Genomic DNA, 17,956 nt, shown 5'->3' with positions numbered 1-17,956 from the left:
ATTGATGATACGATGTGACATTGGGATCGACATCGAATGATCTACCAGCGCTTGAGCAAGCACTAGTTGCATGAATATGTGCGATATATAATTATCCCATAACTTAATCTGTACAACATAATAATAATGATAAAATCTCACGTCAGATTCAAGTTCAAGTGCATTAATTGCGTACTATTCTTCGTTATTAACATCTGTAAAGTTATTGCCATTTAAAACGTTTTATAAGACGAGTATTACTCTCTCACCATGTTGGTCATTACCAACATCCTAAAATCGCTCTCAAATTTATGATTTTCCATATATTTCTGATCCGTGAAAAAATGAAAACTCGTTATCTAAGCATTCCTTACGGTAGACCATGAAGTTGCAGGTATCTGTGTCGGTGATGGACGATGCTGTTGTTCCTGTGCTAGACACCTCATACAAATAGCAGCGCCCCATGCCTCTGATGGTGAACGTCAAACAGGCCGGCGGTATGCAGGGTGCAGCTGCCTTCGCTTCACAGTGTACAGCAACGGTACACAGTTCCTCCTGCAAACATCGACTCTTGCAGCTGTCCAGTGTATAAGTAGATGAACTATCCTCGCTTGCTATGAGCGATACATTTTCCGTGAGATCAAAACTGTTGGACATAACGTCCTGTGTGTCGATACTTGAAAATGTGCTGGTTCTGGATTTCTTGGCACCGGGAGAAGTAGCGGTTGCTCTTGCAGGTGCTACGTAAGCTGGCTTGGAAAAAGAGAATTGAGGAGTAACCGCTGGAACACTTAAGAGCATGAGGAATATCAAGATGGTCGACATTCTGATATGTTAGTGTTCGGATCTCCAGTAGAAGACTACTTAGCGCCTTTGTTTTGCGTGATCTTTTGAGGAAACGAGTAGACTAGTTGGCTTCTGATCTGATGAGCATATGAGATTGACCACGCACAAACTATCTGTAGAGGTATTGAATTATATCAGTGGACATGATTAGCTCGCGTCGTGTAAGTTGGTATTCGCGTCACTGCTCAGATTGAAATCATCACTTGGAGATGTCTAGAAAACAATGTGGAAGTTTATCTTCCGTGAATAGATTTGGGATATTTATCTGTGAAACAGATTAAACGATGAGAAAACACAGCGTGAGTGAAACTTGTGTCAGACAATTCCCAGGACCACGATGTGTTTACTTTTTTACTTCCAACCTGCCACTGTCTTGAATGCAAGTGACAGGAACATGAGTGACACTGTCGCCAGATCCATCCAGAGTTCAACCCATTCGGTGTGTCAAAATTCCCAGATTAGTCTTGCTATTTTTCTGCATCAGACCGTGCTCGAATATTTCATCATGTTGGTAAACATGGAAGACATTAAACACCTCTGTCACCTTGATGACATTGGATTTTACAGATTACACAGACATGTATATCACTGATGCGGCAGATACAGAATCACACACCTCTTTAAAGCATGATGGCAATGAAACGCCAATCTGGAAATGACTTGGAAACAGGCAATGTCAATACGGTGACATAATCCTCCGCCTCAGAATATCAAATCAAACTTAAAAAGTAATGAAAGTTGAAGTGAAATGTCTATGAAAACACAACCGGTCAACTTCTCTTGATATCTCGCTCTGTAGTTGTTCAAACACATAAATATTTTGAAGACTCACTTTGACATGAATGCCATAGTGTATGAAATATGAATAAAATGGGACTAAAAATTGCTTATTGAAAAACATTCGGGGAATTCTTCAAAGTCTATGAAGAAAATCCAGTAAATTCAGGATACGATGATGAAAATTTCAAAGTGTCACGGTGACCTTGAACATTATGTGAAGGTCACCCAAACTGATTCTGAACTGTGCCTTCCCTAGATAAAGTTTGGTTTCAAATCTGAAGAACCTCCAGTGAACGGCTCTTGAGATATCTCACTGACATGCATATCATGCAGATCAATTTGCTGAAATTCAAGAAAGAGTTGCTATGACCTTGAAAATCATGTGAATGTCACAAAAAGCGACAGGGCCTAGAGCCATACCTAGATAAAGTTTGCTGTTGAATATGAAGAAAGTGAACGTTTCTTGAGATATCTCGCCGACTCGAATGAAAGTCAAGGTCACCAAACCTGACTGGGACCTTTCATAGATTGTGATGAACCAAGGAACCAAATGAAAAGAATCTAGTCAACAGTTCTTAAGATATTCCAGTTCGTACGGACGGATGTACGGACGAAACCTAACACTATACCCATGCTCGCTTTGCGTTAAAAGCACGGTGGGAGGAGAGGGGGGTGTAATTAGTAGTTTTATAGCAATATTCCAGCAGCAGCATGGAGACCCAAAGCTAGGAGAATATCCAAGTCACAACGTTATCTGTTAGACCTTTGGTGAACTTAAGTCAACTTGATGTTTGTGGTGCTATCTTGACACATCTGTCAGCACTCCTTGCAAAGTAATATACACCAATTTCCCTGCTAAATTTAACCTGTATTAAGCCATGAAGTCGCGCGTCTTACATTTCAAACGTGAGAAGAATCCTATCTGTCACGCACGAATTCATTCAAGGTGTACAGCATACAAGTATTAGAAAAGTAAAGAAAATTGAAAACTTTGAACACCACTCTGCAAACACGTTAGAATCTCTTCGTTCGTTTATTTGTTTGCACTCACCAGTTCCAGCTGTATTACTGCGGTCTGTAAATACCTGAGAGTGACCGACATTATGAGCTAACCCACGATGTACGATGACGCGCAATTGCAGAGACTCCAGATCATTTATCTCTGAACTCCTCAAGGAGACGCTGAAGACCTGGGTTCGATTCCTGGGGGCAATGTGTGACGCCAGTTTCTGGTGTCCCCCGTCGTGATATTGCTGGAATGTAGCTAAAAACATACTCACTCACTGATCTCCTCTTAAGGCGAACCTAGGTTGCTGGCAGTGTTTGCCCTTAAGGACCCAAAACCGTTAAAATTTGTGGGTCCTGATCAGAATGTGTAGGTCCTATATTTCAACATGGAAAAAATGCTCTGAGTTATTTGGGACAAAAATGCTGTCGGCCATAAGGACCTGCAGAAAACAAACGTTGTAGGTCCGAATGGTTTTCATTTGGTTTTGCGCCTAAGAACCGACCTTAATTTCGAAAGCTTGTAGTTGGGGACGTATACTACGAAACATTCACCCACCCCAGGTGGTTGTTATGTTGTGAAATAAACCACTGTAACGGACACTCGTGCTTATGTGAATCGTCTCAAAAACATCGACCTTGGTCCACAATCAAGAACAAGAGAAACAATACCCTGATCCTGATCGATAGTCGTGTAGCTGCCATGTCACTTCAGGACTTTCCTGTCATGACGTGTTATCTTGGATCAGCATCAGACAACCTGGATCCTTATACGACATGCAGGTGCTGTACCGTGTGGGTGTACTATAAACCATCTCGACCAGTCTGGCCACCAGAGTTTCTCTGGAATACCATGGAACTATTTTGCCCCGAATCCTCACAAGGTTGAACATAACATGATCATTCAAAGTATCAGACGTATGCTCTAGATCCAATACATTCACACTGGCCAAATCACTTCAGAAATACAGTTCGCTCTTCCCCTCGAAATTGTTATCGTACTTTAACTATACTCTTCAAAAAAAAGAAAGGGAAGTTCATTTTTTCATTTACGATTAAAAATAGTTAGGAGATTTATCGGAGTCAATCAGTGTTGATATGATATTATTGAATGTTTTGAGAGTGCATCACCATCTGCACTTCCTTACAACCATAGTTATTTGGAATGTAGTCGCTTTTGAAAGATGATTGGTGTGTGGCATGTAATTTGCATGTATACGATTTTCATTTTAATACAAATGACCAGAAACAAACACTAACAAATGTGTGATGCAAGATGAGTGTCAAAATTAATGTTCTAAGTGATTTCTCGACCTTCTTGAAAAAACGTCAAAATCAAGAATGGGACCCCATGCACGTGTATGGGGCTACTGCATTGTGCATGTGAATATCATGTGTTGTGTTTAGGGGTGGTAATGGGGGCAAATGGTGGTGCGTTCATAAGATGTCTGTCCTTGAAACGTGTGTTAACGTTCCCCTACTTCTGTTTAAGAGCACATAATAGTTCAGGGCAAAAGTGTACTTTATTACATTTTTCAAAGGGGTATAGCGAATTGTACGTATTTCTTTTCTATGATACCCTTATTTCACTTGACCGCGTCATTATTGCGGAACCCAAAATGCTGTTTTCCGCCCTTTTCCCACAAATCTTCCCCCTTCTTCCGTTGCAATCCGCCACGGCACGCAGTCAGTACGTTCGTATTCCTCGTCTTCCTTACTTTTCCGCCTGTCAAAAATATTAGTGTTATTCTTCCATGTAATTCCATGCTCTTTCAGCCATATAAAGACCATCAGGAGTTTTACCCCAAGCGTAAGGTACTGTGGAGCTATTCTTCCCAGAACACAGCTACAGTGGCACTCTCCCCGGCCACCAGATCTGGCAACCTCTTTGAAATTGCATGTCATCCTTGATACTTGCATATGAGGGTTACTGCGCAGAAATGCTAAAGCTCGTCCGTAGTGTCCATTCCGCGCACATCCCCGATTGTCCCTCCATGCCACAGCCCAGTGAAATGGGGGTATAAAGCAGTAAGACACTTGCGTCCGAGTGCCTTAATGTTGTATTAGTTCAGGTTGAATGTGTGCTTTATTGCATTATACTTGGTTGTAGAGCGAACTGTATTTCTTAAATCTAAGATGACATATTTAATACTAAGGACAATTACACATAATCTAAAGCAGAACCATCTTAATTAATACACTAAGCCGCAAAAGAGATCAAACATTTTTCTAGATATGTTTTATCATAATTTTAAATATTTTGTCACATTTCATATTTTAACTATACCTGGTTCGTAGCCAATGTTCAGGAAAATTTGGTTTCAGATTCTGTATTAGATATAAATAATATGTCGTCAAAACGCTGTTACTAAAGTAATGACGGGACAAAGGTATTGAGCGTATTTCATTAAATTGACAGTCCACGTGCATCCTGGGGTGTCATCCCTATAAGAACATGCACCGAATCATTCACTGTTCGTCATGCCACGATTATCAATGGAACAGAGGGACCAAGCTTCAGGAAGACTGAATGCTGGCCAGAATGCAAGACATGTTACGAGTCCAAGCAAGTGGAAGCACAGCCGTTCGTCCTCGCAGTGGAAGACCGCCTATGACAAAGTTGAGGAAAATCGTCAGATTGTCCGCCATCACAAAAAAAATCGTTTCGCTAGGGCTGCGGAAACCGTGCGTACAACCATTGGCAAACACCAGAGACCAATCAGAGACGATACAGTGCAGTGGCGGGTAAGGCAGAGGAACGTCAGATTCGCAAGCTGTACTGGGTCCGGAACCTCACTGTTCGACAACGTTGTGCTCGTCTCCAGTGGGCCACGTGCCACCAGTTCCCATTTGTGCAGATCCATGCTCATACCATTGATCACTGGATTGTATGGTCCAGGCTCAATTATTTACGGACCGCCGGCATACACCTGGAATATTGCAGAGTGCAGCCCAAAACTAGACTCTCTCACTCACTCGTCCACTCCATGTACAGACAATGCTGATTTCAATGCTCAGAGGCCATACACATTATTGGCCTCCTTGAGCTATTGCAGCCATATGAAGACAATCAGGAGTTTTACCCCAAGCATGAGGTACTGTGGGGCTATTCTTTCCAAGGAGCACTCTCCCCAGCCACTACATCTGGCAACCCCCCTGAGGCAAAGAGGTCCTTAAGAGACAACTAAATGCATCAGCTGATCAAGCTCTAGAGTTGTCTAATTATATCATCTCAATCACACTCGCACAAAAAACAAAACAATCTCAACATGACAAAATTTATATCATTCTGGACTTCTCGTATTATGGAGATCCATACACACTTACAAACAGAAAAAAGTCAACTTTTCATAAGTTCATGACTTCAATGCATTCAAGGAGGACATCTATCTTTCAACCACCTGGTGGAATCAACGTAGAAAATGATACATAAATTAATGCTCACATTCGGTTTACCAGTCTATATAAAATTGTTTCTAATAATGTACTTATGAAACTGATGTTTCTAAATATGTTTCTTATATTTTATCAGTTCACACACTTTGCTGTACTTACTGGTAAACACATGTAAGATGATCCACACCCTGACAAATTTGCATACTTGGGAACGCCCCACAGAACGATCCACTTGAAACAAGAGGGAGACAGGTTGTCTGATAAATATCGAGAAGTTCATTTTCCCCGTGCGTTTAACGCATTAATTGTTATAGCACGCTCGATTTGGGAACAGGTTCAATCCCAACAAATTGAATCAACACAATATACTGAGCAAATATGTTTAGGACCACCGATCCATTTCACGAAGCAAATGACATTTTCCTAGGGTTTTTTTAACAAAATTGTTGAATATCTAAAATGCATCTACTTGTCTTCGTCTTAACTACAGTTTAGCGTGGAATATCAGTATCTTATGCCTGAAATTGCAGTCTTATCATTCGAATGAATATGCGGTGTTGATTTCATGTCATTTCATGTCACGGTTAGCATGTATTGCATAATCGTCACGCTACCTGTAGCAGCCAAGTGTACTCGCCCAATTCGTTGTACCGCCTCTCTTGTCACAAATGCATTTAGTGCGCAAGATCATCTAATATGTGTCTAGCAGTAGGTCACGGAAATCACTGAATGAAAGAGATCTTGAAACAGTTGATTGAGTGGTCACAATCATCTCCTTGGTGTATGACTGGGTGTGGTTTCAAACTGCTTTCAGCAAATATTTAAGCAATGTCACAGCAGGGGACATTATGAACAACCATCAAACATTAAATGTGCAAGTAAGGACTAAATCAAGGCCTCCTGCATGTCCAGCTTGCACCTTAACCACTGGGCCACCCATCACCCCAGAGTGATAATAGCTTGTACTGGCCCTCCTCCACAACTAGGACAGTTCAGTGTTACTTGTGGCTAGACAAAAGTTACAAAAGTACAAAATGTTCACAACTGATCCAAGTCACAAAAATGTTGGATCATTCATGAATAAGCATATCCACAGGAAATATCATATGTATTTCATCCAGGTTACAATAAAGAGAATCACACCCTTTAAAAGCTTCCTCTCTAAACCTAAGACCTGAGGGGTCACTGTTGGCACTGCAAGAATTACATGGTTTATCAGTGGTGAATTGGTGACTTGGTTGACATCAATCTAGTGAGTCCCTGTCACCCATCCATAAGCAAGACGCACAACTAAGCATCTCAGATTCAGACGGAAAAATGTGACAGAAGATGTGGAATCTTCCTTCAGAACAAAAGTCAAATCCTGATTTTTCTGTTGTGTTGGGAGCCACAGAGTTCTGACGACTGTGGCTGAGACATTGCACTGGGATTGTTAAATACTGAGTGTATGGCAATCTCAAAACTGTCCATTCTGCACTGATGTCCTCTGGAAGACTCCTACTGTGTCAAGAATAAATGATCTGGAAAAAGAAATTCACCTTGAAAGGGTATGTAAGGAACTAGTACAACTGATACTGACATTGGTACTGTTGAAACTATTGCAGCTCAGAACAAGTCAACATAGAATTACCCTATGCTAACTGGCACGGCAACATAGAACAACACTATGCTAACACACACATCAACATAGAATTCATTATGCTAACTGACACGGCAACACAGAATTACAGATAAACCAGTCATAGTGTTACAACTATTCTAATTAATTAAAACACCTTGAAAATAACACCAGAATATCTTTTCAAAGATATCAAAAATAATAAATCATAATAGAGGAAGTAAATGACTTTTCCATTTGGAAAAAAATTTCTGATAATATTAAAAAATTTAAATATCCAGTAGTGTCACAAAATGGCCCATAGCTTAGTTCGTCTGTTAAACTGCTAAATAGACATCTGTAATTCAAGAAAGTGGAAATGTTAAAAGTCTGAATGGGTCGGTGGAAGTGTGGACAAACAGTAGTTCACCTTGCTCTCTCAGCCATCTCGGGGCCACTCCAGCGTGGACTGTAGGGGTAGTCATGGTACGATTCAGTGTATGGCTTGCCCTTGTGTTCATGGTATATAGATTGAAATGTGAACACTGGCTGCTCCTTAGGGAAGAAGTGAGGCATTTCAACTGAAATACAAACACCTTGCTGATGTATATGCCACATATGGATATTCCTATTTATTTTACAAAACACATTATGCACATCACTGTTATAGAACATTATCACTTGAAGTGTTGCAGCATGTGAGAATTACCTATGAGAAATTGGTATGGCCTGAAAATGCACCCCTGAAAGTTTTAATATATTTCTGAAAACATGATTTTTTCATGTGTGGAAAACAATACTTTTATATGAAATTTTACTGATAACTTTCATGTAAAATGGTTTTGGTTGACAATTGTGCCTATGCAGGGGGAAAATCTACTACTTTACCAAGAGTTCCTTGATTGATCTCAAATGATTGTACCCAAAAGAATACACACAAAGTCTTTCATACACTTTATTCAATCAGGCTTCTGCCTTCCCCGAGACTTACTGTCGCCATAATTGAATCCTAGGTCTCACGATCAGTGTATGAAACATCAATGCTGATCTACCTACTCTGCTTTTTTCCTTTACAAATATCTACTACTATTTATTGACTACATATTCCTTAATAATGACTTGTACTTACTAATGATTACAAAGAAGAAGTCATTCCACTCAAAGAGGTATGACATCTTATTAAAGTTCTCCATGTCATATTCAAGAACCGATCTGAAACAAAAAAAAATTGAAAATAGACAAAATCAGCAGCTAATGGTAGCAGCAGAAAACCCACTGTTTCCTGGCAGGCTATTGCTTGAATGGGCAAGGCTCGAGAACAATAGTACTGATCCTGTATTCTATTCATTTCTATGCTAATGATTTCTAACTAGCCCATGAATTTATTACGGCTGGATTCTACAAAATTTGTAAGCATAACCTGTATGTATATATCCATAATTTACCATAAATGACATAGAAATGTTGTGCACATTTTACGTAAATTTACCATGTTACAGAGTGCCCACTGTTTTTGGGTTTTTTTTCAGTTTATGCTTCATAAAGACAAAAACATAGATAAGTGTTTTCCCTCTGTACATCATGTAAGTGGTCAATGTTGTGTTTGTAGTTCAGTGTAGTAAAACTTCAGTGAGGGCTGTGATGACTCCATTCTGACTCACCTCCCGTACAGGCTTAAGAAGGAAGCCAGGTATTCCTTCTTCTTGTCATGTCCTTGTATCACTATATCCACCTGCAAACCATCCAGTAACATGTGTTATTCGTGATTTTAAACATCAGATTCCATTCACTATCTATATTATTAGCATGGTCTATATAGTGAATATGGTGAATATACACTTGATTTTCAGTTTCAGTTCAGTTCACAAAAACTGCCTTCGAATTTCACAAAGATAAACAACAACATTACCAATATCACACTGCTGCATACCCCTTCACTGCTGGCTGAAATGAGGCATATTTTAAACTTGTCTGACAATCTGCCACATTTGCTGGATCAATTAGTGTGAGGACCAAAGCCCCCGAAACTTTCACAAGTCAGCATGACCAAAACGGTCACCCACTGAACCCTGAAACAAATGCTGCTTATCTTTACTGAATGATGTGACAAGTGCACTGGTCAGGACAACATGTGCCATGTACTGGTAGTATCACAGCAAGTACGTTATTCAGCATATACTGTTTCAAGCAAGCAGATGTGTCTGCATTTGAAAGCATGACTATTCAACTCGGCAGTAATTTAAACAAACTGGAAATGCATTGATTTATCATAATCCTGACTGTTAGTCAGTGAATCCAAAGCCTCAATAGGTGATTTCTGGATTATTCACATACAACAGATTTCCCATACATATGTTGACTACTTACCTTATTTTTCAACAGCTGACACACTTTATGCACATAATCCCCTAAGGGTGTTCCAGATACAAAGTTGGGTATCCGAAGGCTGGATGATCCACCAAGGGCACTGCAATCATTTGAAAACAGTTCAAGAACATCTAACAAGTCACTGAGGTACTAAAAAGTGAAACCTCTTATGGGTTTCATAAACAAAATTACTAAATATGACCATTCAGTTTTATTGACATATTTGAGTGAACTGCCTATATTGGCTTGAGTTCCTGCATCAATACAGAAAGACAGACAGGGATTGGTTTTACACTGCTTTTAGCAATATTCAAGCAATATCATGGTGGGGGATACCAGAAATGGGCTTACGACACTGTACCCATGTGTGGAATCGAACCAAGGTCTTCAGCATGATGAGCCAAGGCTTTATCTATAAGGCTAACCTACCAGCCCTCAAGCATCAATACAAAATTGTGATGACGATACTTGCTAATGAGCAACAGGTGAAACATACATGTCCTCACTGGTGCAACCTATCACAAGACCATACAACCTACTGTTCTACTTCACTTAAAGGTCACATGCAACGTATAATACAACTTTGCAGATTCTGATACCTTTTGGTATCCACATACCGAAATAAATCATCAAAAATGCCAATTCAACCTACAAAGTTGAAAAAAAACGCGATGAAAAAAAGCCTGCAAAATCGAAGTTCAAACGATTCACTAAATTCCCCCCAGCGCTGGGGGGAAAACTGGTTTCAGCTGCACTGCTGCGCTGCGCCATAAACGCATGCGCAGTGAATAGGTTCGCGGAGCTCGAAACAGGATGTGTGCCCGGATGATGCTTTGTACTTGGACGAACGACAGTTCGCAGCCACGCAGTGGTTCACCATCTCAGTATATGTTGATTGAATCGAACGCAAATGCAGAAAAAATGAGCATGTGTTTACAAAATCCATCGTCTATATATATGCACACAGCTGAGCGAATCGGCAAATGAGTCAGCCAATGAAAACTCCCCGTTACACTTGAGTGCATATCCACCCGGTCTGACTGGGTTCGGTATCGCGGCAGCTTCATTTCGAGAGCGGTGGACCCGAGTACAAAATATTGCACTTTTGATTCGCAATTACACCCTTATAATGTTGTTTATTTGTTTTTTCTTAATCAGTTTTGCATTTTATAAATCACGAATAAGTGAAAACTGTGATTTAATTATGTTTGAATTTTTGGTTGCATGTGACCTTTAACATCAGAAATATACTTGTAAGGCACCTGCTGTTCTACTTCACTTAACATCAGCAATATGCTTGTAAGGCACCTACTGTTCTACTCTGGGAGACAGGAATAGTTGAGGTGTGACACGTGAACTCTCTGGAGATGGAAGACTTAACAACAACATTGCCGAGTCTTCTCCCGGGTTGTCCTGACAAAACAAACAACACATATATATTGATGCACAGATATACATATGTGTACTGAACTGTACATTCATTTCAAGTGACAAGAATTATGAGTATTTGTACTGATAAGCAATCAGACATGTCACTGGATATGACCATCTTCAAACAAATACTACAGGTTAAATGACAGACCCTAAAACGTATGCATGATGTATTATTGTTGATTAAAATAAAGCTAAATCTTTGAGTCAAATTCAGATAATTAAAATGAGAGTTACCTTTGTTAAATATGCCGGAATCTGTGAGAAATCTATGGACAACTTTACAAGGAACTTCACTGACCCCATCTTACCATGCTGGAAAGGAAAGAGGTATAGCACTGAGTTACTATCGTAACTACAAACAGTGGACATAATGCATGAGCTTTTGAGTATGACATTAACAAACAATAGAAGCAGCATAAATAATAGTCAAAACACAAAATAGTCCCCCTCAAATTTTGTTTGTTGTCTGGACCAGACAATCCAGTGATTGACCTCATGCAAATAAAGTCAGCAGGCCAACACTTCATACCTTCATTGCCCATGAAGTTTAATATTATCTTTTCAGAGAAATAGCCATCTTTAACTAAAACATTCAGTCATGGCCTGGATCCTGGTTCCAGTTAGACGGCAAACTGCTGTCAGTGATTAATGAATATTCTGATTACGTCAATTGCATGTGTCATGCAACATTTCTTATAGCAGACGGACAACTCTTGACATCAGACCTACACGGGTTGAATGTCCAACATATACAGGGAATAGGAATATCTGAGGAATGTTGTATACACAACTATGTATCCTGAATATAATTCCACATGAACCAATCCCAATCACTGAAATATGGCAAGCACACACAATAATCTTTTCCCAGTACTTTACCTCATTCTTAGAAAGCATGATCTCTACATTTGTTGGAGTGATTTCTTCCTGGAGCATGAGTGAGGAGAAGTCAAAACTGAGTCGTGAACTCCTCTCTATCAGTGTTTGCTGATGCAGTCGATACTTCTCCAATAACTCTGACACCATATCCAACAGCGATCGTGAGTCGTCGTAGTCCCATTCACGCAAACACTGGCAAAATATCAACAAGTAATACCGTTAGAGGGTGTACAGATGATACAGTTTACTCTCAGTGCTTTGAATTTGAATCACAGACTACCTTTGTGTTGTTGGGGTTTTGTACCACAGTATTCAGCAATATTCTACCACAATGATAGTATGGTGCAAATAATGCAGGCTGGATCAAACAAGACCTTCGCCAGGTCAAGTACTCATGGCCAACCATTTGAATATTATTATCCCTGGTTCGTTTGTGTAACAGCTGGAAAACCTTTGAAGTCCCATTCTGGGATTCCACAATTACACTAGAATCCTTCAACCTGCATTACTTGGCACTTTCCTCGAACATCAAACTGACAAGACAACTGTTCAAAGCTGCACCAAATAGGTTACTTCTATCTCACTATAAACATCTCACCATATATCACTGTTGTGAACAACATACCTGTAGATCTTCCAAATTTGGACAAAACTCATCATCATCTGGGCCAAATATGAAATCTGGAGGATCCTTCGGATGGTTGCAGTCAAACAATACTTCCCCTAAAACATCAAGCATACTCCTGTTACAACTGGCACAATACTGTGCAACAGCCAGGTCATATTGTAAGTTTTACCAGACAGTACAAGGTTCAGCTTTCAAAAGCTGTGGAAAAGGGGGGAATATGTTGACCAGCAACGCATTTGATGCAGAAAATTAACTCAAATGAACCAGATGAAAACACCTTATTTTTTATTGTAAGATATTTGCTTTTATTCTTTTCCACATTCTCTCGTGGCGATGAACAGGAAATAGTCATTACAACTGATACAAAATTATACACTTGCATGTGATGGACTGGCCAGCATAAGGTACGATAAGCTTGAATCTGTCGCAGTTGGGGTACGTGTGAACTGACGCGCAACTGAAAATAAATTCTGTTATTATAATATGAATAGTAATATCCACTCCGATCATTTCTATTTTGCTGTAATACAAGACATAAAATGTTACCCCAACCGGTTTTTACTTTTCAAAACAGTAAATTACAAGTTTGAAAAGTGATCATTTTCATCATGCAGTGATAACATGATGAAAATGAAAAACATATTGACGGTAAACTAGTTTATGTATGTACTATGATAACAATCAAGTCAAATGGTCAGCTGAATCATCGATGAAATGTCATCTTAATTAGTATCACATGCTGGAACCAGTTACCTTGTCAGTGTGTCGATCACTCTAATCTTCCCAAAACACACACCAACTTTTCCTTCAAGCATCAATGCTTCGATCATATGTCTGATCCGCGGTGAAATACATGCCAGTATTTCTTTCTCTGCCTCCTGAACCATCTTCCCGTCCATTTACTGATGGCACACACTTGATTGTCTGATCGCGAAACAGACTGGGCAACTGTATCCATCGCCTGAAAATGAAATGAGCAAAGCGGCCTTAAAATCATTAGATTTCCGTTACACAAAATCTTTGGACGTAAGGTCAGGTGATGTGACATGAGGTTTAACGTTGTACCCAAAATATTTCTCTCATATGACGACGTGCATGCGTTTGTGAAGCTGCTTGAACTAGCCCAGACCCAGGCCACATAAAAATTATTTTCGCGTTTCTCAATGACGCCCGACCTTAAAAATTGGCCCGACCGTAATAAATTTTATTTTATTGTTTTGTAGTGGTAAATTTGCGTGTCTACAGCCTTCAGACTTTCGATGTCCGTCTCAAATGAGAAAACCATATTATAAAATGAAAATAAAATCCGCCCTTCCTACCGTTTTGTTTTTGTTTTAAAGTGCTAAGAATCAAGAAATATATTTTATGTGACCAAAGCTGTTTTTATAAACTAACCGGCAAAAGAAAGTATACAAGATTTTCAAGAGGTCATTATCATCTGGCCCAGACTACCTAGACACACAAACATAATACAGTGGGGCTAACAACGTCTTTAATCAACCTGAGCTAAAAATCACAAATATACTGCAGAAACACGTGTCTTCAGACATGCGTCTGTTCACTGGGGCTCCTGGAAACCAGTTTTCAGTCACATGAAAGATAATCAGGAACTGAGTTACACACAACTAATGTTCACTACATCACTTCAGTATCCTTTATGCCCATCCTTAGCATCAATACAGGCACGCAGTCTCCTTATAGCCGACTTGTCTGTAGAAAAAGCTGGTCACTGTAGAACGTGTACCTTGTTCCTCTCGTCGCTGACAACTCCGGCCAAACGCTAACTGTGACGTCTGAGTTCAGGGTCAACACCTGTCCTTTGGAGGGTCTTGTAGGCTCTGATAATTGCTTCCCGAAGATGTCTAGCCATCGTGCATCGACTTAAACGGCGATCAAGGGATTTCGATCGCCACTGATGAACGGTTACCGTCAGGAAACGATTTCTCAGGTGTAACGTTCTCAAATGCAGTTCTTCAGCTGGTGTTGTTACTCGCGGGCTCCCACTTAATTCTTGGTCTGTGTTGTGTCTGGCCCGTCTGCCTGTACGTTGCAGCAGTCATGGGACGGTTCTTGCAATGTTGGCGTGTGTCGAAACCACCTGGAGCATACCTATGCCCTCCCACGCTCTGCTGCTGATAGTTGTGGCATATCTGTGGTGATGTTTTGTCAAACTGCAACCTGTCCGCACACTATAACGTTAATGCATGCCCTTAGTGCATGTGAAACTCTAACAGTGCCCCTAAATTATGGTTTATACTATTATCCACTTCGACGTTTTATTCACGTCTCTTCCAAATCAACCTTTTCACTAAAATTAATTTACCACCATATTCAAAGTTGAAGTCTATTTTCACACTTATTTCACATGTTTCACTAAATGTCTGTGTTGGATTATAACACGACGTATTAAACCTTAGGTCATACATGAAAATATTCGTATTTCTCATTACCACCCGACCCAAAAGTTCGACCCGACCCGACCCTTTTGATGGGTGTATATGTCCACAGAAATCAAGGGATTTGGACATGAAATAAAATGAAACGTAAATATATGCATTGTAATACGCGCATCCGACCCATAGTTTGAAAGGTGATGAGAAACAAGGATATTTTTATGTGAGCTTAGGTTCAGCACTGCCAGAAAGGAAAAATACCTGTTTGGGGCAAGTCTGGATTTATTAATTGATGACTCTATTGAAGCAGAGACCATGTAATGTAGTATTGTGTGATCTCTGGTTGAAACTTCATAACGTAATTCGAGTGGCATTTAGAAAGTGGTATGACGAACAGGGACGATTTTTTAGGGATAGACAGCTTCTTTACGTCGCATCCCTTGCAATAAAGAAGTTGTCTACCAATGAAAAAAACCTGTCATGAAAAAGACGATAATGTACATTTTGGCGATTAATCGCTTTCTGGAGACCGGTTTTCGTACTCGAGTTCTGAAATGAATAGATGATTGGCCCTTTATACAGGATTCAAGTCCACGTTGATCTAGGTTACGGAATAACCTGCGTGGCATGACGGTGGGTTAGTACAGGGAGCCTATACAGAAGGGGAGATGAAACTCCTCGAAAAGCCGCCGAACGTATGTCCCGGGTCGTTACGTAACCAGTGTAGCCAATATGGTGGCAGCGTAGTATTTAAGATTGAGCCCGGTTTATTTTCAACAGCTGATTAAGTTCGCTGAGTGTTGCAACAACTGAAATCCTACATGTAGAAGATAGGCTAACTATTTTGTCACTTCAGTTTATGTCAAATAATTGGTATTAGTGTCCGTACTAGGACAGTAGTGTAGTAAAGTTTCAAGTCGGTATGTTATAGCTCACTCACTGGCTTCTATTCTCGATTCACCGCGAAGAAAGACTAAATTGTGCCCATAAAAACTTCTTTCACACATTCGTTTAATTTTTGGGAGAACATACCTTTAGTTGAAAGGTATTTGCATTTAATAGTGACAGTTTCATGACTTAAAAATCGTTAGGGTGTAATTGAGGTGTGTGAAAAATATGACATTTCGCCATTGAAATGCTATACGCCGTTGTTTGAGTATTCCTGGTTACTTCCTCAAAAGCATCTTTCACATACACCTTTAATTCATATGAGGGGAATATACCATCGTTTGAAATGTGTTGGCAAGTAACTGTGATAGTTTCATAATCTAAAAAAGAATGTTAGGATATATATGAGGTGTGTGAAAAATGTGACTTATCGCCGATCTGCTCTGATCCGCCATTAAAATACTATACGCCGTTGTTCGAGTGTTTCTAGTTATTACTTCAAAAACATCTTTCACTTACACCTTTAATTCCTATGAGGGGAATATACTATCAGGTGAAATGTGTTTGCAAGTAATAGTGATAGTTCCATAATCTAAAACAAATTGTTAGGTTGTATTTGAGGTGAGTGAAAAATATGACATATTGCTGATCTGATCTGATTTGCCATTGATGCTTGAGGGTTATAATTCCATAACTTCTTTCTTTCTTGTTGATCATATTATTTGACAAAACTGGAAAGGTGTTTTAGAACGCTTTGTGGGAGTTTTACACTTTATTTCTGATTGCAGTGTGACAGTGTCAGTTAACATTTTGTTAATGTTCATTCCCCACATGCAATAAGATATCTAAATTAATTATTAAAGTAAACAAAAATGTTTCAAAGTAGATTTTTTAAACGGAAAGCTGATGTTAACACGCGTTCTCGCGATACTTTTCCGTTCTTTAACATGTTTTGGGAGGGAAGGCCGCGGTGTATCATTTATTCTTTCATTCATTCACATATGCACTTCTTTCTTTTCTTTTTTCTTTATTTCGTTCATTCATTCACACAATCCTTGCTCTTAATTCTTACTCTAATTCATTCATTCATTGTAAAATTCCGACTGATACAATAAACTGGCTGAAGTTCTGTTAAACCAGGGATAATCTTCAACGTATATACTCTATATAGTCTGGTTAAACACAACTGAAGTTGCACTGGGAACGAGCAAAGTCACTGTGTCACTGTGACCTATCCCTGCTGTAGAGTATCCCTGGTTAGTATAATACGGATACAAATGAGCGTGGTTGCATTATATTTCACTACAGTATCTGGACATGTGAACAATGAGACCAACTCAACTGACAGAGTCACAATAATTACGCAATATCCACTGCGTAGTATTGACCAGATGGGCTGATATGGCACATGTTATGTAACACTACTGGATTCAGGCAGCTGGTCAGTAAAGCCTAGAATACTGACCGACTGATTAAATGAAAACTGTAACGTGAAACAGAACATGAAACGTAATCCGCCTATACAGCACATCGCTAGCGAGTATCTGTGAAAAACCCAGTCTACTGCGATCTCTCCAACAGATGTAAAAGTTGAAATGGAAACGGGACCATGTTAGAGAGGTTTGGATATTATTACGTACTAATCACTTTTCGAAACATGACATATATCATTGTTTGTCTATATTTCGATTTGGCTCTTGAACATTCATATGATAAAACTGCACAGCTGGGCTGATATGTCCCCAGCTAATTTCGGTAGAATCT

General features: G+C 39.7%; 1 protein-coding gene across 1 annotated transcript; it reads right to left on the bottom strand.

Annotated features, from left to right (window-relative positions):
• Positions 1–5,876: 5,876 nt before the first annotated feature.
• LOC137294789 (BRISC and BRCA1-A complex member 2-like) lies at positions 5,877–13,870 on the bottom strand. Its single transcript, XM_067825900.1, has 11 exons — positions 13,665–13,870; positions 13,292–13,368; positions 12,909–13,006; positions 12,284–12,475; positions 11,639–11,716; positions 11,283–11,383; positions 9,971–10,070; positions 9,265–9,335; positions 8,733–8,815; positions 8,034–8,184; positions 5,877–7,526 (listed from the first exon to the last, which is right to left on the bottom strand). The coding sequence occupies exons 1-11, from the start codon at positions 13,808–13,810 to the stop codon at positions 7,463–7,465; spliced, it is 1,161 nt and encodes a 386-aa protein (XP_067682001.1). The 5' UTR covers positions 13,811–13,870; the 3' UTR covers positions 5,877–7,462.
• Positions 13,871–17,956: the final 4,086 nt, after the last annotated feature.

The sequence above is a fragment of the Haliotis asinina genome, chromosome 8 (assembly GCF_037392515.1).
Source record: "Haliotis asinina isolate JCU_RB_2024 chromosome 8, JCU_Hal_asi_v2, whole genome shotgun sequence".
In the NCBI taxonomy this organism is placed as follows: domain Eukaryota; kingdom Metazoa; phylum Mollusca; class Gastropoda; order Lepetellida; family Haliotidae; genus Haliotis; species Haliotis asinina.
The sequence above is the reverse complement of the archived record's forward strand: the minus strand, read 5'-3'. Positions and strand labels throughout refer to the sequence as shown.